This window comes from Camelus dromedarius, chromosome 7 (genome assembly GCF_036321535.1).
Source record: "Camelus dromedarius isolate mCamDro1 chromosome 7, mCamDro1.pat, whole genome shotgun sequence".
Lineage (NCBI taxonomy): Eukaryota > Metazoa > Chordata > Mammalia > Artiodactyla > Camelidae > Camelus > Camelus dromedarius.
The window spans coordinates 2,250,989-2,270,094 of record NC_087442.1 but is presented as its reverse complement, the minus strand read 5'-3'; the positions used below and the strand labels follow the sequence as shown (position 1 = coordinate 2,270,094).

The 19,106-nt window shown below is 58.0% G+C and overlaps 1 protein-coding gene across 1 annotated transcript; it reads left to right on the top strand.

Moving 5' to 3' along the window:
- The first annotated feature begins 9,076 nt into the window (after positions 1 to 9,076).
- Positions 9,077 to 13,327, top strand: EN2 (engrailed homeobox 2). Its single transcript, XM_031454563.2, has 2 exons — positions 9,077 to 9,847; positions 12,985 to 13,327. The coding sequence occupies exons 1-2, from the start codon at positions 9,169 to 9,171 to the stop codon at positions 13,299 to 13,301; spliced, it is 996 nt and encodes a 331-aa protein (XP_031310423.1). The 5' UTR covers positions 9,077 to 9,168; the 3' UTR covers positions 13,302 to 13,327.
- Positions 13,328 to 19,106: the final 5,779 nt, after the last annotated feature.

The following is a 19,106-nucleotide window of genomic DNA, read 5'->3' as shown; positions in this document are numbered from 1 at the left end:
GAGCAGGAAGTGGGGGGCTTTTCCCACGGATTTCTCTCTGGAGGGGCTCTCCTGGAGCCTCCACCCGCGAATGGGGAGGCCGGGTTCCTCCGCAGGGCATCCATGAGCGTGCCTGCCTCCCGCAAAAAAACTGGGAACACGAGAGAGGCAACGAAAAATTTTGGTTTTAAAAGGAGTAGTGGGGTCATATTTTGAACCACAGGGCTGCTTAGGGAAGCGAGTCTGCCAGACTCGTGAGGCCGTGGAGATGAGGCCGTGTGGGGACGAGATGGCGCCCAGGGGCCCCGGGGGACGCGAAGGGCGCGCGCGCGCGGGGAGGGCCAGAGGTGGCCGGAAGCTCGGATCACCGGAACGCCTGTGGGCGTTTCGGGGGTGGGGGTGGGAGCGATGCAGTTTCAGACCGTGCCACCCCGGAGCTCCACCCTTTCACTGAGTCCGGACGAGCGGCTTTGAAGTCGCTGCCTCGGCTCGGCCCCTCCCGCGCCTCCGCCCGGCGCAGCGCAGAACCGCCGAGTCCGGGCCGTGCCGGCTTTGTCGCTAAGCGCTATTGCAGCGGCTCATTGGACCACGTCGGTGGGGCGATCGCAGCCCTCTGATCTGTGAGCTGCAAAGAGCTCAGCGGTTCATTCACAAATCCGCGCCAGGTCGGCCCTCGCTGAGCGCCAGCCCTGGGTCCGGAGCTCCCGGGGAGCTGGGCGCCGCGGAGGGGGCCCCGCTCCAGCCGCGGCCTTCGCCTCCTCGCAGCCGCCTGGGTCTCGCAAGGCTCAAAATTTGGGGGCCTGGGGGGACGGGGTTTCATCTCAGTGGAAAGTTCGTAGCCAAGAAGTCCACCTCAGGGATCTGGGCTCCCGAGATTTCGCTGTCGAGCCAAGTGTCCCGACTGGGCCGGGGTCCCCTCCTCGCCTTCAGAAGGCAAGGACATGGCCTGGGCTTATCCCTAGAGTCCTGCTTCGAGCCACAGGGCGCGAGTGTAGACTCTCCCCGCCTCTCGGAGAGCCATAGGGCCCCCTCCCTCCTTCTCGGGGTGTGGCGGGGCAGGGCACCCAGCCAGTCTCTAAGAATCACCCCTAAAACCAAGCTCGCCTGGGGGTTCGCCGCTTACTCAGATGTGCAGGGGGGAGGGAAACCCTCTGAGGAAACCCGCCTAGGGGCCTCCTGGGGGTCTCACACTCCATACTGCAGCGAGAGAGAGATCACCTTCAACCCCATGTGGCAGCGAGGCTGGGGAGTTTGGAGAGGGGTAGAGGAGCTGCGCCCCCAAGAGAGTCTGCCAGTTCTGGAAGGAAGAGACCAGGTCACACCCCGGCGAGAAAAGGCCCGCGCCTCCTCCACCTGCACACAGCCAGCTTCCGCCCTGCGTGCGCGCACGGAGGCAAAAATCTGGCCTGGGGCGCCCCATCCCCGCTTCCGACGGAGACCACTGCCCCTTGGGCGGAGCAGCCCAATGCTGGGTGTTCACCCAGACACCTCTAGGCGATCCTGGGTGATGCGGGGTGCGTGGAGCCCCTCCCCTTTCCCGCTCAGCAGAGAAGATGGGACCACAGTGGGTGCCGGGGGACGCGCCAGCCCCGCCACCCCCGACTCCCTCAAGGTTCCACACCCCCCACCCCCGCCTGCCAGCCTGGATGTGCAAGGCGCCTGGGTTCCCGGAGAGGGGGCTCTCCGCGCGCGCCCTGGCGCAGACGCGCATGACGCTTTTGGGGCGTGGGGGTGGGGGCTCAATTTCGTGCTTTCCAGGAGTTGTTTCCACTGCGGAAAGGAGATTCCCGCTCGGGCTGAAAGGCTGTAAGCCTGCATTCGGCACAGTCTCAGACTCTGGCGGCTGCTCAATCCAAAATCCATTCTGGCCTCCGACTTTGGAGAGCGTCCCCGGATCGAGGTTTCCTAACGGTCGAAACTTGGTTTCACATTCTATTTTCAAGGTTGAGCTCTTCTTGGCTGCTTTGCACGAGCAGCAGCTGAACTTGTATCTGCAAATAAGACAGAAAAGCGTCTCCCAAAGTGTGTCGTTTGTTTGGGGAGCCTGCGCTTTGCCCTCTAAGCACTTTGGCACCAAACTTTCCAGTCCCCACTGGCCTCCTTGGACCCTCGCCCCCAGGCGCGGACCCCCAACATCTGAAACCCAGAGACTGCACAGCCAAAGTTGGCCTAGGCTCCGCCAGTGGAGAGCTAAACTGGGTAGTTAATTAGGACAGCTCGCATTTCTGACTCCCGGTAGCTGGGCAGGTGTAAATCCCTAGGAATTTAAGGGCATTAGCTACATATGCGGGAAATCCTGGTGCGTATCCCATTTCTGTTTCCTAGCCTGTGTTTATGCTCCAGAAGGTATAGAGTTCCTGAACTTTGCTGTCATCTTGGAGGCTGCTGTGTCTTGGGGGATTAACTGATATGAGACACAAACCCCTGAAACTCTGTAACATAAGAAGCAGCACAAAAAGCTGCCTGCAGAGCAATAGAGTATTTTTGCAGAGGGCGCTGAGTAGAGGGAAGAGTTTTGGGGGAGGAGAAAGAGCACTTCTGCAATTTGCCTTAACTTTAAAATATTGCTTCAGTGGGCTTTACCTTAAGTGCGCGAGGTGTGCTGGGATGAGGGAACAGGGCAGAAACGAGTTCAGGGAGAGGTTATGAGGGTGACTCTCCGGCCCTGAAGGCAACAGTGGGAGCTGCCCCAGGAGGGCAGGTGGGCCTTGGTGAGCACACAGTGCACTGCTATTCAGGGTGACATCTCATGACCCGAGCCTTGTGCCCTGAAAAGGCCACCACTCCTCCCAAGAGTGCTCTTTGGTTCCTAGCACAGGAATGAATGGGGGGACACACCCCCATACTATACACTCGAGAATATTGAGCAGTTATTCAAGCTAAAGAAACCACCAGCTTTGCTGAACTCAGTGAAACTGATCGATAATGCAATCGAGTCTACGGCCTGTTTGAATTTAACTCACAACTTAGTTTTGCCCTTTTATATCAAATTATAATTCTCAATATATTTCTATTTGATAAAGGAAGAAAGAAATCAATTTCATGACTAAGTTGAATGTAGGTTTAAAAAAATCTATTTCCCCCAGTTAACCAGTAAATAACCACATGAGTTCCCCAGTGAAGCTCTAGCTGGTTGTGATGTTTGGGGGGGATGGCTTAGATATTTTCTTCCTGATAGAAAAGCCTAGACTAATGCGTTATTTGTCTCACTAGCTGTAGGTAGGTTGGCAGGGCTGGGTCCAGGTGGTTTCAGTTAAACCTGAACTTGTCTAAAATTCAGGAAATATGTAGCCACTCCAATCATGTTCCCAAAAAATCATGTGAAGTCAGCGTACATGAGTTTATGCTACGCTAGCCTCTCCGTGGGTGCCTGTGGCCTTTAGGGAAAGAAAGAGAAGAAACCTCATGCTCTGTGAGGGAAGCAGGTGTTCAGGGAGTTCCTTTTGAAGACTTGTTTCCCTTGTAAAGATCAAAAGGAAGACAGTGGGTAAATACTAGGATTTCTTCCACTGCTTGTAAGTGATTGTAAGGCTGGGGAGGGTGCATGATTTTCTTTACAGCTCATTAACCTTTTATATATTTTTCTTCTTGTTTCCATGTGCTTTAGCCAGCTCAAGCTATAGATGGCCCTCTTCAAATTCCGTCACCGCACCAACCCTGCTTAATTGCCTCTGGATTATTTGAAATGTGTCACTTTCTTCCAGGTTGCCGCAATTCTAAGGAGACATTTTCTGTACCGTAGAGGTGTGAGGTCGTGGAATAGTCTGCATAACTCCCAGCCACGACCCTGCACCAGCTGCTCAGTCTGTTTGGTGAGGACTCTGTGGTCCACTTGTAGTGGAAGTGGGCCCAACTTCCGGAGGGTCCACATTTTGGTGGGATGGAGAATAGCAGTGAAACAGGGCGAGAGCAGGAAAGGGGCCCCCAGGGCACAAGGTGATACCCAAGAAATCCCAGGTGAGGTCATTTAAGACAAGAGTCGCCTGGCCCTGGAGAAAGTCAACAGAGGGTGGGCAGCGGGGCCAAGGCGAAGGAGTGAGTTTGGGTGTGGGCTCCCTAGCACAAGTGGAGCGATCCTATGATTTCCCTTTAGAAGCGTCTGTTTTCCTAAGAAACCAGGTTAGGAATGGTTTCTGGACCTTAGTTTCCAGCCCTGCAGACCTGCCAGTCCTCCACGCACCTCCCCAGCCCTCCCAGGCTGGTGCTGCAGCTAAGCGTCAGAAGTAGGTCCTCTCCCTGCGGCCTGGACAGCAGGGCAGTTCCCAGTGAGTGGCTCACCCACTTCATGCCCCCCAACTTCCAGGGAGCTTATACCCAGCACAAGCTGCTTCTACTGCTGCTCTCATGGCAGGGTCCAGATGGGCCATGAGGCTCCTTGTGTGCAGCCCTCCTCAGCCAAGCCTCCGCGGGCACCAACCCACCCATCAGTGTATTCCGGGCGCTACTCCGGGCTTTGGGGGAGCTGGGCACCTCATCATGGCCTAGGGCAGGGAGAGGAACGGGGTCCGCCGTGCAAGGGCATGGGTGCCCCACTCCCCATGACGCTCCAGGCCCTTTCCAGGCCCTCTGCTGCTGCGCTTAACCCCTTCCTTCCTGGGGCTAGTCGGACGAGGTACCCCAGGCCCCAAGTTCGCCCGGTCGGTAGGCGGGTGCGTGGCTGGGAGGTGAGCACACACGCCCTTCCTCGGCGCCTGCTGGCCCCGCCCGACCCACCCCTTCCTCCGCCTGCCCCTTCATTTCGGCCTTTGTCTGCAGGCCGGGGGCGCGGCGACAGCACCAGGAACCAAGGGTGGCTCTCCGCCCGGCGGGACGTTTCTCTCCGCTCGGTCCCGATTCCCCAGCCCGGCGCCCAGGACCCGGCTGCGCGGAGCTGGCTCTCGGCCAGGGAAGCGGGGCTCCCGGGCCTGATTGTGTCGGGTGGCGATTTCGCTCTCCGGAATCGTTGGGCGTCTCTATGGCGAGGACCCCTGCGAGCGAACGCCGCTCGCATTGCGTTCGTTTTTTCTCCAGCGTCCCCACTCGCACCCAGAGAAGTGTGGGAAGTGAGGGGACGGCAGAGCGGCTGGAAATGTTACCCTCCTTCGGCCTCGTTTTAAGAAAACGCGGGAGGCTGGACCGGCATTCAGGCCCCCAGCGTCTCCAGGAGCGCTTCTGCCACCCGCAGCCTCGCGGAGATTTGACGTGCGGTACTAGCGTCGATGCTATGAATGCTCCTTATCTAGAAGCCGTCTTTCCCCTTGAAACCCTCTGACGTCCCCCTTCGTGCAGAGAGCCCGGGAAGTACAGAGGGTGCTTCTCCGCAAGCGGGTGGTTGCGGGCATTCTCCCGGACGCAGTGAGCCGAGGACGGATCGGGCCGCGGCCGTGCTTCACGTTGAGAAGAAACAAATGTTCGGCGTTGGTTCTCTTGTTCACACAGAAAAGCCCACCCTGCGGGGCGGCGGCGGTCGTCTATCCGGGTGGGAAAGCGGGGCAGCGTGGCTGGCAGGCCGCAGGGCCCGCACCTCGGACCCGGGAGCAGAGACTAGGAAATGCGCCCCCGCCCCACGACCCCAGAAAGCACAGCCTGGCCTCGTCCCAGCCTGGCCGGCGGAGCCTCAAGCGTGTTTTAGAGCTTCCTGAAACAGCCTGTTGTGATTTCTGTTTGGAAGATTTAGGATTCCCTTATCCTTGGAGTAAACCAACTCTCTGCGGCTCCCACCCAGATTTTCCCACTCTCCTGGCTGAACCTTCGAATGGTGCCCACTCTCAAGGGGTGATTTTTCTGGAATTGTGTTCAGGTTTGCGTTGGCTCTGGGTGGCCTAAGGCTCCCTGCTGATTTCTCTCTTCATCCTCTTTTCCCTCCTCCTGCCCCTGCACCCTCCTGCTACAGCACTCCCCACCCAGGCCAGTAAGCAGGAAGTGGCCTGCTTCCTCAGACCAGCCTGACCTGCAGCCTGGAGACCAGTGTCCACAGGTTGCCGCCCCCTCCCCCCAAAGTGAGGTATGCCTGGAGATGACATGCTGCTTTGCACAGGTCATGTTGCAGCCAGCAATCTGGGTCTGGATCACAGGAGAAAATACAGATGAAGTCCAGCACTTGGGCTCAATTAATGTTCAATCAGAGGCAAAGATGCCGCAGACATTAGAAAATATTTCTCAGGAGACGATCTAATTGGTTTTCATGGGACTGGTGGAGAAATTAACCTGAGATGGCTTTGCAGGAAGCAGACCCACCATGGGCCCTCCCTCTACCCACTTGGTGATCGGAGGCCCCAAATAATTGGACACTCCCTGAAGATTAGGGTTCCCAAACTTGCAGGAAAATTTCCCACCAAACCCTCAACATGTGTAAATAGGATGTCCCCGCAAGCCCCACCAGCCCCATTCTTCCAGGAGCAGGCAGACTATGGGTTCAATTTCTTGAGACTCGGGGAAGGCTACTGGCAGGTGTGTGCCTGGCTGGATAATTTGGTGAAGACCCCTCCAATGGGGGGTGGAGGAGAGATGTGAGTCACCCCAAGTTAAGAAGTAGCTTCCCCATCCTGCTTGAGCCTTGCAGAAGACCAAAGAGCCCCCCCCATCTGCCTCCAGAGCCTACCCACACCCAGCCCCCTACCTGCATTTAGTGGCCAGGTGAACCCAGCCAGCACCTCCTCCACGGGTTAAAGTCCCCGGAGCAGCACCCTGTTGCTTCTAGTTCAACCCAGGCCTCACTCTGGAGCCTGCAGTGGGCGGACAGAGCTGGGGTGGAGAGAGACTAGGACCTGGGTGGGGACCAGAAGACAGCTGATCCGGGCCAGGGGCAAGCCTTCAGGCTTCAAGGTGGCCAGGAGGGCTGCTTGCCCAGACCTTTTTCCATCCCTCCCAGCCCGACAGCATCCCGCTAGCTGCTCCAGGCCCAGGGCCAGCTCCAGCTCCGCAGTGGGCCCCAGTTGCTGGGCGCCCTGCAGCCACCTGGGTCGGCCAGACCTAAGGCATCCCAGCTCTCCCTTCTCTTCCCCTCCTCCCCATCACTCTGCCCATCCTCTCCCAGTGTACATTTATCATGCCATGCTCCAGCACCTTCAGAGTTGCCCTTTTAGATGTTTCTCAAACTTAAGAAATCTCCATGAAAGTGCATTTTAAATGATGGACAGGCATGCCTGTGGTAACAGCGGGTGTTTGGTGGGGTGTCTGCAGCTGGGGGCAAGGAGAGAAGAGTGAACAGGAAAGAGCCAGAAGAGGGGAGGAGAAGGGGAAACAGAAGTTCAAGTTGGACATTCTGACAGCAACTGGAAGGGAAGTTTAGAAAAGGACAGAAAAAAGAGAGGAGCGGAGGGGAGAAACAAATTGGGGCCCCCACCCCACCATTGGTTTCTAATTTCCCTTTCCTATGGGCCCAGCTCTCCTGAAAGACTAGTTCGAAGGATTTTAAGACAAAGAAAATGAGGTGACTGTCCTCTTGGTAGTCCCTCCATGGGTTAAGGACTTGGGGTGGGGCAGAAGGTGGGTTTGGAATTGGGGAGAGGCAGCCTCTCTGGGATGTTTTCTCTCCACGTGGTTTTGAAGCTTTGGCTGAACCGTGAGCTCTCCTTCCCTTTCCAAAAAGGAAGATTCAGTTATAACCCCTCTTGGATTTCTCTTTCCCCACGCGCAGTCCCCAATCATCTTCCAGACTCTTCTGGCGCTGCATGGATCAGTGTCCCGGGGAGGACGAATACCACCGTATGCACGCGGCTCCCTGCACACGCACACGCGCGCACACACGCACACTTACAATGAGTGTAGGAAGAGGGTCCTGCGCGCCAGCTCTGCATTTAAGACAGGAATCTGCCTGGTTACCAAAGTCAAATGTAAGTGACAATCCCCCTCTCCACCAGCAAGGAAGGCAGACTACAGAAGTCCCTTTGTATCTCGGCAGCTCATTTAATGTTATTTATGCATTTTTGTGCAAGGAATTGTGGGATTTTTCCCCACGGTAAACAATATGGAAATGTTTAAAAATAGCAATCTTCCAGCGCTTGCCCACGTCTGCACGCCAGGGTGACCTGGCGGGGCTCTCGCGGGGGTTCCTCAGATCCCTGAGCCGAGAAGCGACGGGGAAAACGCGAGCGAGCGCAGGGGACGCGGTCGCGGTCTCGCCAGTTCGGGCTCCCGCACCCGGAGCGCAAGGACGCGGCCGCTTTAAGGGGGGGGAGGGGCGGTGGCGGGGGGGGAGGGGCGGCAGGAGGCTCCTGTCACTGAGCGGCCGCCGGCGCGTCACGTGGGCGCGCGGCGCCGCGGCCATTGGCCCGAGGCACGTGTCCAGGAGACCGGCCCGCGACGTCACTCGAGGGGGCTCTGTTAAAAATAAGAACAAAAATCCAGAGTCAAAGTGTCTCAGGTTGTGCTAAGTGGCCTGGAAATTTCCGAGCCCGCGCGGAGGCCGAGGCGGCGAGGGCGCGCAGACGGCGAGGGAGCGCGGGCGGCCCAGCCCGGCCCGGCCCGCTCCCCCGCCGCTCACCCATGCGACTCGGGTCGCAGGGCTCGGCGGGGCTCGGCGGGGGCGCGGCCGCACGCGGGTGGGGCGCCCCAGCCCGCAGCGGGGCGGCGGTCGCGCAGAGAGGGCCCCGAGGCCGGCCGAGCGCAGCGCGGGCCCGCGGGCCTCCATGTGCGTGCTGGCGGCGGCAGGCGCGCTGACCGCTCGCGCCCCGCACCCTCGAGGGCCGGCCGGGGCGCGCGGGCGGGGGCGGCCGGGCGGGGGCGGCGGCGGCGGCGGCGGCGGCCGCCGGAGCGGGCCCGGGCGGGTGTGAGCACGGGGGAGCGAGCTGCCTGCATGCACGGAGCTCCAGCCCCGGGCGGCCGTGGCTGCGACGCGGGAGCCGGAGGCAGCGGGACGTGGAGAGAAGCGCGGAGCCTGGAGGCGCCCCCGGTCCACACTGGACCATTGTGACTCTCTAGCGCCCGGGCGCGCTGCAAAGGCGAGGACCAGACTCTTTTGAATCTCCCGGCATCTGAGCGCCGGGCGACTCTTGTATTGACTCGTGGATTGGAACGTGGCTCTGCTCTGAGCTTGGCCTGAGACTTGTAGGACCCCAGCCCTGGCTGCGGCTGCCGCTCACGCCCTCGGAAGACTCGGCGGGGTAGAGCACGGGCTGGCCGTGAGAGTCTCCGTGTGCAGAGCGGGCGGGCGGAAGGCTGACTGAAGGGTGTCCCAGGAGAAACAATTTGGGATTTGTTGTGAACAGCATGGAGGAGAATGACCCCAAGCCCAGCGAAGCGGCGGCAGCGGTGGACGGGCAGCGGCAGCCGGAATCCAGCCCCAACGGCGGCTCTGGCGGCGGCAGCAGCCCGGGCGACGTGGACACTGGCCGCCGGCGGGCTCTGATGCTGCCCGCGGTCCTGCAGGCGCCAGGCAACCATCAGCATCCACATCGCATCACCAACTTCTTCATCGACAACATCCTGCGGCCCGAGTTCGGCCGGAGAAAGGACTCGGGGACATGCTGTGCTGGCGCAGGAGGAGGCAGAGGCAGCGCAGCCGGCGGTGAAGGCGGCGCGGGCGGTGCGGAGGGAGGCGGCGGCGCAGGCGGCGCCGAGCAGCTCCTAGTGTCCGGCCGGGAGTCCCGGCAGAACGCGCCCTGCGCGCCTGGTGCAGGCGGGCCGCTGCCCGGCAGTGGCGGTGGTGACTCTCCGGGTGACGGCGAAGGCGGCTCCAAGGCTCTCTCGCTACACAGCGGCGCCAAGAAAAGTGGAGACCCCGGGGGCCCCCTGGACGGGGCTCTCAAGGCCCGCGGCTTGGGCGGCGGCGACCTGTCGGTGAGCTCGGACTCGGACAGCTCGCAGGCCAGCGCCAACCTGGGCGCGCAGCCCATGCTCTGGCCGGCTTGGGTCTACTGCACGCGCTACTCGGACCGGCCTTCTTCAGGTGAGCCCTGGGGACCCGCGTCCTGGCCCGTCGCGGGGTGGCGGGGCAGCGCTGGCGCGGGAACTTACCCGAGGAGGAAGACACCAGGATCCTTCTCCCCAACACAAAGACACACACAGCGACATTGTGTGCGGCTGACGCTGACCGGGCAGCGGCAGGAGGAGAGAGGGTACAGACTTCTTAGAACAGCAGAAGCACTAGGACCTCCTTCCTCTCTTGCCTTTTGGGGCCTCGAAGCCGTAGCCCACCCCTCCCCTGGCTGGAGTTTATTCGGTGGGAAAGGGGGTGGCTGGAAGATAGGCCCAGCTTACACTCTCAGCCCCTTCTCCACGTCCTTCCAACTCAGTCCAGACTCGGGACACACGCCCAGCCCACTCCAGACCTAGACTCACCCTAAGACCCAGTTATCCCAGATGTAACCAGGGAAGAAAGCAAGGCTGGTGGCTCTCCCTCAACTGGGGCTGATGAGGGGGTCATGAGGGGATCCGGGAAGGGAAGGGATAGAAACAGAGGTGCCCTTTGCCCTGTGCCTGGTTTTATTTGCCAAGCTGACAGGCACATAGCTTGGAGGAGAGAGGCCTGCAATCCCCAAATAGAAAGAACCTTTCCCAGAGCCTTCGTAGGGCAGATCTGCATCGGAAGGGGCACAATTCAGAGGGGGTTCGGGAGGAGCCCACAGGGGTGTGCAGAGCTTCTGGGCGTGTTTTTCATAGATCTGTTATTTTAAAAAGCGAAGTCCATGTCCCTGTAGAAACCGTCAGTGGCAGTAAATGTGGGGCTGCGGCTGTGAACCGCCATTAGGCGAGGACTCCATTTGTTCCCAAGCTGGCAGCGGACCCCCTCTGCCCCCGAACCCTCAACTGTTTTGCCCAGGTCGTTTACCCAGTTCACCGCACAGCTAAGTCACCCCTTGGTCGCCTTTCCGCAGAAATGGCGTGCATGTATCTTTGATGAAATCCACATTTCTCCAGCTAGATCTGAAATTTGCTCCATTGTTCTCGCCTCTCTCCTTTGTTAATATTTAATTAACATATAGGCTCACAATGCGGCCGGCGAGGAGCCTCGGCCGGCTTTGTGCGGCGCCGGAGTTGCTGCTGAGCCAGGCCCCAGTGGCCCGCGGCAGCCGAGCCTGGCTCGGTTGCTTGTCTTCCTGGATTTAGCAAAAAAAAAAAAAAAACAAAAAAAAAAACAACCAAACCAAAACAAAACAAAAAAACCCCAGGAAGATAAGATTTATGTTTCTTGACGTTTGAGAAAGAAGCAACGTACAGTTTTCTTGCGGAGGTTTGGCCCTTTTACCGAGACTTCTTAAGTGCTTTTTTTTTTTTAAATCATGAAAGAAAAAGAATTAAAAATTCTGATTTTAGGGAGATTTTCTTTCCTTAAACTGGTTCGTGTCTTTCTGTAGGCTGATTCTTGTGTGCAAACGCCCCAGGACCAGAGGGGTTTAGGGGGTGGGGAGCGCGCTTCTCCGGGGAGGGAGCGAGTGGAGATGGAGAACCGGCTCCTGCCCCACGAGGCTGTGGTGGGGTCCGAGCCCGTGCGGGGCCGCCTGGGGCCTGTCGAGGCCTCCCAGAGCCTCCTTCCCACTCCGCGCGTGCCCCGGGAGACGGGCCGCCACCCCGGGATCCGCAACCCCCGGATAAGAGCCGGCGCCCTCCGTGTGTGCGCCGCGGTGACTGCGCGCGAGCGGGGACGGTGCGCGTGGGGGTGTGTGAGCGTGGGCGTGCTTGAGAATCGAAAAGGCCAGGAGTTAGAGCCCAGCACCCCGTGGCGCCCCCTCTGCCGCGCGCACAGCCCCCTCTTCCCGATCGTGCCTTGGGGAGAGACCACAAGGCCCAATCGGCGGGGGAGGGTTGTTCTCGGCGCCCCTGGGGCCTGCGTACCATCCGGGGTGCCAGTCCACCCTCCTGATCCGGGTCCTGGTGGTGGGGGGTGGTTCCCAGCTAGTGGCCTAGCAGCCTCCTGACCCTGCAGAGTTGGTTGGGGGTGTGTGGGGCGGGGACCTGGGTGCTCTGGCTGCCGGAGGTATAACCTTCTACAGCCTCCCGCCTGGGGCGCCCTGTAAGAAACTGGGGCCAGGAGCCCCCCAGAGTTAATGCACTTATTTCCCAGATTAAGAAACCCAGACAGGCAGTAGCAACTCCCTCCCCCACCAGCCTCTTCCCTCACAGACCTCCTTAGGGGCTGAACTTCCAGAAACCAATAAAAAGAATGCACTTGGCCCCCTTCCCTCTGCTCTCCTTTCTTGGGCCTTTTCCGATGGTTGGGTCCTTGGAGCCTTATCACCACTGTCCCAAACCAACCTCAAGTAGCCTGGGGCAGCCCAGCCACAGGAGGTGGGGGTGGGAGGTCGGAAGTGTGAACCTTGTGCCCAAGGTCAGCTAGGTCCCTCAGCGGCCTCCTTGGCTCCCAGGCAGGCACTGTGTCCCCTCTCCTGGACAAGGGACTGAGGAGACTTGGTGGGGGAAGGGGTGGGAAACTCAGAGCTCCTTCCTCACCCAGGAAAGATCATGTGTGCTCCTTCCTGTCCTTAAAGGAAACAATGGACTTGGGTCCACAGGGCTAGTGGAGGGGGGCAGACCTCCAGACCTGTCCTGTTCTCAGAATTCACCTGACCTTGGCTCCCACAGCCCTTGGGACCTGTGGGATGTCCCCTGTGGGGGTCCCTCACACCCTGCCATGGCTCTTCCTGCTACTCTGGCTGCCCCTCCCCTCCTCCAATCTTTCCCCCTCACATCTCTCCCAGCACCTACCCCTACCCTGTCCTGTCCTGGACAGACCCTCAGAGACGGTGAGAAAGAGCCTGGCCACGAAGTTTCGGCTTTTTACTTTCCTGTGGGAGTTTTCCTTTTATTTGCAGACTTTCTCACTAAGCCTGCCCTTTACCCTACTCTCAGCCCCTCACCTCCTGGGCCCAACACCTCACTCCCCAGGGGAGGGTCCCAGAGGTAGCGGGGAGCCCTGCCCAGTCTCAAGGCCAGCCTGACTCTCCTCCAGGTCAGCGGCTGGCCGTGGGCAGCCTCTTCCCTCCCGGCCTCGGCCTCCTCCCTGGCCTGCGGTGTGACGCACCTGAGGAAGCAGGCCGGCCGGAGCCCTCCTAACCCGCTTTCTTTCTGTCCACCGCGCCCACCTAGGTCCCAGGTCACGCAAACCAAAGAAGAAGAACCCCAACAAAGAGGACAAGCGGCCTCGCACAGCCTTCACTGCGGAGCAGCTGCAGAGGCTCAAGGCCGAGTTCCAGACCAACAGGTACCTGACGGAGCAGCGGCGCCAGAGCCTGGCGCAGGAGCTCAGCCTCAACGAGTCGCAGATCAAGATTTGGTTCCAGAACAAGCGTGCCAAGATCAAGAAGGCCACAGGCAACAAGAACACGCTGGCTGTGCACCTGATGGCGCAGGGCCTGTACAACCACTCCACCGCCGCCAAGGAGGGCAAGTCGGACAGCGAGTAGGGGGGCGGGCGCAGGCCCGGTCTCGGTGCGAGCTAAACAATGCAATAATTTAAAATCATAAATAAAGGGCCAGTGTATAAAGATTATACCAGCATTAATAGTGAAAATCTCGTGTATTAGCGATGGTTCTGCAATATTCTATGTATATATAATTTACAGGAGGTATAAAATCCCAAATATCTGACTATAAAATATTTTTGAGTTTTTTTGTGTTTATGAGATTATGCTAATTTTATGATTTTCTTTTTGCAAAGGGAGCTGCTTAGGGTTTCATCTTTTTTTTAATCCCCTAAGCTCCATTATGGGACATTGGACACTTTTTTTTTTTAATTTCAAAAGAAGAAAAAAAATTAAAACAACTTGCTGAAGTCCAAAGATTTTTATTGCTGCATTTCACACAACTGTGAACCGAATAAATAGCTCCTATTTGGCCTATGAGTTCTGCCACTTTGTTTGTGTGGGCTTGGTGAGGACAGTGGGAGGGCCCACATTCCGAGCCTCACCAGCAGCAGAGAAAGGGCCCTGGTGGGGCGAGGGGACTGCCGGGGGTCCTTGGGGGAGTGCGGAGGCTTGGCCTGAGGAGTGACACCCTGACACCAGGGCCTGCCTTGGGCTAGGGGCCCACGGCCGCTCCCCTCCTCCCTTCCTCCCACCCTATCCTCCTCCTCGCTGAGGCCTGGCTTGTGCCTCCCCACGTCCTTCCATCTGTGTCTGTGTCACTCTCCCCTGTCCCTGTGCTCTGTCTGCCTGCGCCAGCATCAGCTCTCCCGCCTCCGGGGCTCCGGGCCGAGGGGCCGGGGCCGGGCAAGTGGGCTCAGCCTGGGCCCAGAGCATCCTGGCTGCTCCACTGGCCATGTGGGTGCCCGCCTGGCCCCAGAAACACAGCTTCCAACCAGCAGAGGCCTCGAGAGGGAGCTGGCATTTCCTTCCTTTCCTTTTTTGTTTTTCTTCCTTTTCTTTTTCTTTCTTTTTTTCAAGTGGCCACCTCTGCTATAGATTGCATTCTTTCAAGGTAAATATGTGTGCATGTGTGTCTGCGTACATCGTATAGATATGCTCTCACACACATACACACAAGCAGATGCATGAGTCCACAGTTCTGGAACATGTGGCTACCTTGACTTATAAAGGAACTCAGAATTCTCCAGGATCTAGAGGAAGGAAGAAAGTGTGTAAATAATCATTTCTTATCACTTTTTGTCTTTTCTTGTTTTTTTTTTAAATATACATTTTATTTTTTGAAGGTGTGGTACAGTGTAAATTAAATATATTCAATATATCCCCCACCAAGTACGTATATATAAACAAACACATTATCTATCTATCTATATATGACTCCACGCTGTCTTCTGTTTAGTGTATGGAAAAAGAATTGTGTCCGAACGTCTGTCTGCACCGGGACAGCCCAGCGGTTGTGCCCGGGGCTGAGCCAGGAGCCGCGGCTGTCCCCCGAGGACTGAGGGTGGACTTCTCTCTCTCTGCCTTAAACCTCTCGATTTCACTTCAATAGCAGTTTCACTTTGTATATACTAGTGTAAACCTTTTTAAAAAACTATAAAAACAAAAGTTGTAATTTAAAATTCTGTGAATAACCATCTGCTGCTTAGGAAACTCAATGAGATGACATGCCTTTTTAGCAGGAAGCAAAGCTTTTTGGTTTTTTATTTTTATGTTTTTATTTTTTAGTTTACAAAACATGTGCATTTTACAGTTCCAGTATCAGATATTTATAATCTTATGAGAAATGAATGTTTCTATTTACAACTGTGGTTATCAAAATTGTGAACATCCCCCCACCCCTGCATTTTTGTGTGTTTAACTTCTTGAAAGTTACATAATTAAAAAAAACCCGCTTTATTGTAAAATATTGGATGTCCAAGGTGAAATGACTAATTTTTCTAAGTGTGTTTGAGTCCAGCCCAACTGCCCTGGGCATCGCCCCAGCGCTCCGGTGCCCACACCTTTGCCTCAACCAGAGCAGGTACGCACATGCCTACCTTTGTTTCCAGAGGAGTAATTTTTTTTTTAAATGATGGAGAAACTTTGGGTATCTCATATGTGAGCACAGAACAACCAAAGTAACTCAAGCACACATTTCTTTACCAGAAGGAAGTGCTCCAAAGTATGGTGCTATTCCGTTGAATTAACATTTAAAATCCTGCAGAACACAACAGGTCTCCGTCCCCCTCACTGCTCCTGAGCCTGGGACAGCGGCTCTCACCGCCCTCTCCCCTGCCTGACCCCACCCCATGGAGACGAACTTCCACTTGACCTGAGACAAAGAGGCTCTTCTCTCTCATGTTTTGTTGTCGTTACCCCCCAAAGCAAAAGACTGAACAACATCCCAAGGCAGATGGAGAGGAAAGGACCAGATTTGTGGGAGCCGACTGGATGCCTCCGCTGGAAATGTTTGGGATTTTCAAGCTCAGGATCCACAACCCACATAGCCATGCAGGACAGCCGACGTGCGCCCTGCACACCCAACTGCTCTATTTCCCAACTTTCTTGGAAAAAAAAAAGTTTTCTTCTCCCACTAAAATAAACTCAGAGACTAGAGGATCATCTGTTCCGAAAGCAACCTTTTAGGCAGTTTTCGGTTCCACAATAACTTCCCCAGTGGGAGGATGCTGGGCCTCCCGGCAGAAGCTAGGCTCCTCCCGGGTTTTGCAAAGACACATCCTGGGGCCTCAAGGCAGAGGCTCTGGAGCTCCAGCTGCCAGTTTCCAGGAGCGTTAATGAAACCTGATCACACAGGCCATCCCCAGAGTCTTCCTTAGCCACCCCTCACCACAGTTATCAGGGTTCCCAAAGACAAAAACCCACTAGCACAACTTATGTTAATCAGTTGGCCTCTCTCTCTCTTTTTAATAAAAAGACAACGTAGCAACATTAAGCAATCATTTTTGTTTTTTATTTTTTAATCTGTTTGCAAATCATAGCACAGTTTAGGGGCAATGTATGGCTTTGTAAGATAATGAGTTCCCCGTCCTCAGAGGCATGCAAGCAGACACTAGGCCTACAGTGGCATAAGAGTTTTTCTTTTGTGTTTTTTTACCCCCTCTGGTAGGGGATTGGACTGAATGAGCCCTTAGACCTTCCAAATGCTGAGATTCTGGTTTTGCTCTGACAGTTACTACATTTTAAAAATGCAGCAGCTACAATCCAAGATCATAACTCATGGAGAGCCACTTTGGTGCCCAGCTGCTAACCCTAGGGACTAGTGGAGACCAGAGTCAGGCCTGCGGAGAAGGTGGTGCTCCTTTCTGAAGTCTGGCTTCCCTGGGTTCCACCTGCACCTCCATGGCTCTGCGTGTCTCAGATCTGCACCCGGCCTACAGCACTGAGATGGGTGATGTGCCCAGCTGGCCCCCTGCCAGATTGGTGGCTGCCACCACCCCCAGCATGATGTGGGTTTCCTAAATGTTCCTCAGAGGCAGGCACATTTGTAAATGAAGTCCTGACTCCTTTGAGCTGAACGGGCCTGTCACCCCTAGGCCTGGCTGTGTCCCTCCTGGGGCCCAGGCAAAGCTGTGTCCAGAGACTAGGCTGACTTCCGGGAGCCCCGGTCGAGAGGACGGTCGAGGCCATCCCAGGCACGCCGGCAAAGATGCAGGGCGAGAGACCCAGCGTGATTCCTTGGTGCTTGGAGGGCCTTCCTCCACCGGCTGCCGAACAGGGTCGAATAAACAGGGCACGCGCCCCTCGGGCTGGAGTCAGAATCCGAGGGTCAACACAGACCCGAAGGTCGCTCAAAGTGAACGGCTAGGGGCTCTCTTTAGGGGAGACAAGGCGGGAGCCCCGCGGTGACACCAGTCTGATCTCCAAGAAGGCTCCATCTTTTCTGTTTTCCCCTCGAGTGAAAAGGGTAAATCGATGGGGGCTTCTGGACCGCCTGGCACAGGTGTGCCCAGGCGGATAGCGTGCACAGTAAACACCAGGCACTATATATGCAAATACCCTCGCCGGTCGCGCAGGGCCGTCTGGGAGGCCGCGTTTGCTCGCTACGGCTCGGCTCAAAGCCATTCTGTCTCCCGCTGGTTTAATATCCGACCTCTTCGGTCTCTGCCCCCCCCCGGGCAGCTCCCCAAGCGCCCCCGGGAAGGTCCCGGCTCCACCGAAGACTGCCGCTCGCCTGGCCGAGCTGCCGAGCCGCTGGGAGGTTCACAATGACTGGCGACCAAGGTCTCCGGGGAAACTGACCTCCCCCAACACCCCCGCACCCCGACGCCGCCTACACGCACGCGCTGCAGCCCCAGGCCCGGCCTCGGGGTGGGGACCCCCTTGCCGCTTCTCTGTCCTATCAGGGCCGAGGGCGAGGCCTCTAGGCCCCAAGAAGAGGAGGCGAGTGGGCTGGGGTGGTGCGGAGAGGGGCGGCCGCGAGCCGGGCGGAGCGCCGGGTCCCACGACCTCGCGGGCGGCAGGCCGGGCCGCCCTGCGCTGGGGAGACCCGCGCGCGTGGTGCCGGCGCCGTGAGCTCCGGGGCGCACGCTGGTGAGTCGGGCTGCGCGAGCCTCGCACCGGCCATTCATGTTTTTATTAATAATCTCAAGCACTTCATTATACTTATGCCGCTTGCTCACCGAAAATAAAAGGCCATTCTCGAAATCGCCTGAAATGTAGTAACACTCATTAAAGCGACTCCTGATCCCGAGACGTAACGGAGCGCGGTTGGCCCCCGCGCCCGGCGTGGCTGTGAAGCTGACGACGGCGGCGTTACTGTCACCACCTCCGTTGTTACTGGCTTCCTGCTCAGCCGCGGGGTGACCAGCTACCTCTTCAGCTTTGGCCTGGTCCCCGCAGAGAGATCTGGGGAGCCTCGGGGCGAACGACGCCAGAGCCTCGGGGAACAGGTGCGGCCCAGGCTTGCGGCCCTTGGCGGGACCCCAGCCCCAGGCCTGGGCAGCACATCCGGGCGGAGGTAGGGTTCCCGGACCCCCGCGGGACGCCATGGCTTGCTTTCTGTGAAGGGAGAATCTTGGGTCCAGGGCGCCTTTCCTCGCCCCATTGGCTGTCCCGCCCCACCCTTCCTTCCAGGGCTGAGCCCCGCGCTTTGCCCGGAACAAAGAGTAGCCGAGATCTGCCTCCCCGGCCGCCTTTTCACCCCCTCAGCCTGGAAGGCGTCCCAAAGAGGCCCCCAACCCAGTCTCCCCGGAGACCCGGGAGAGAAGAAGAGCTGGAGGGCCCAGTGGGCCGCTCGGCCCGCGCGGCGGGGTGGGGGTGGGGAACGCGGGCAGGAGGGCCCCTGACACAGCCCAGAGTCCTCCGTGGGGCCGAGGGAGGGTGGGGGTCACTGGGTGCGCGGACCGTCTGGAAGAATCGGGGCGGGCCGCCGCTCTTCCCATCTGTCGAGCTGTGAAAGTTGGCCTCGCGGTCCGAGCGCGCTGCCTGCGGAAGGGGCCGCCTAGCGCCTTTCAGCCAGCGCGTTCGGGGTTCTCTCCTCCCGCCAAGTCCTTTGTCTGGAAGGGGACTGTCGGGCTCTGCGCCGGGGGTTGCCCCCCCGCCACCTCTACCCCCTCCGCTAACTTCCCTTTCTTTCTTCGCATTTCTCTCCTCTTTGGATGGGTAATCACAGGCTCCAGCTGCCAAGCGCGCGGCGAGGAGTTGCGGCCCAGTTCCTGTGTCTGTCGCCCCTCCCAGCAGCACACTGGCCGCTTCCCTCCAACTTCCCCGGGCCCGGGCCCTGCCCTCTGGCGTCACTGGGGGCCCTGGCACGGTGCGTCAGAGTTTCCCCTTTAGGCAAAGCCTTTCTCCCGGGGATTTTTACTCTCTCACTCCCGTCAACAAAACGTGAATCCGGAAAGCCGG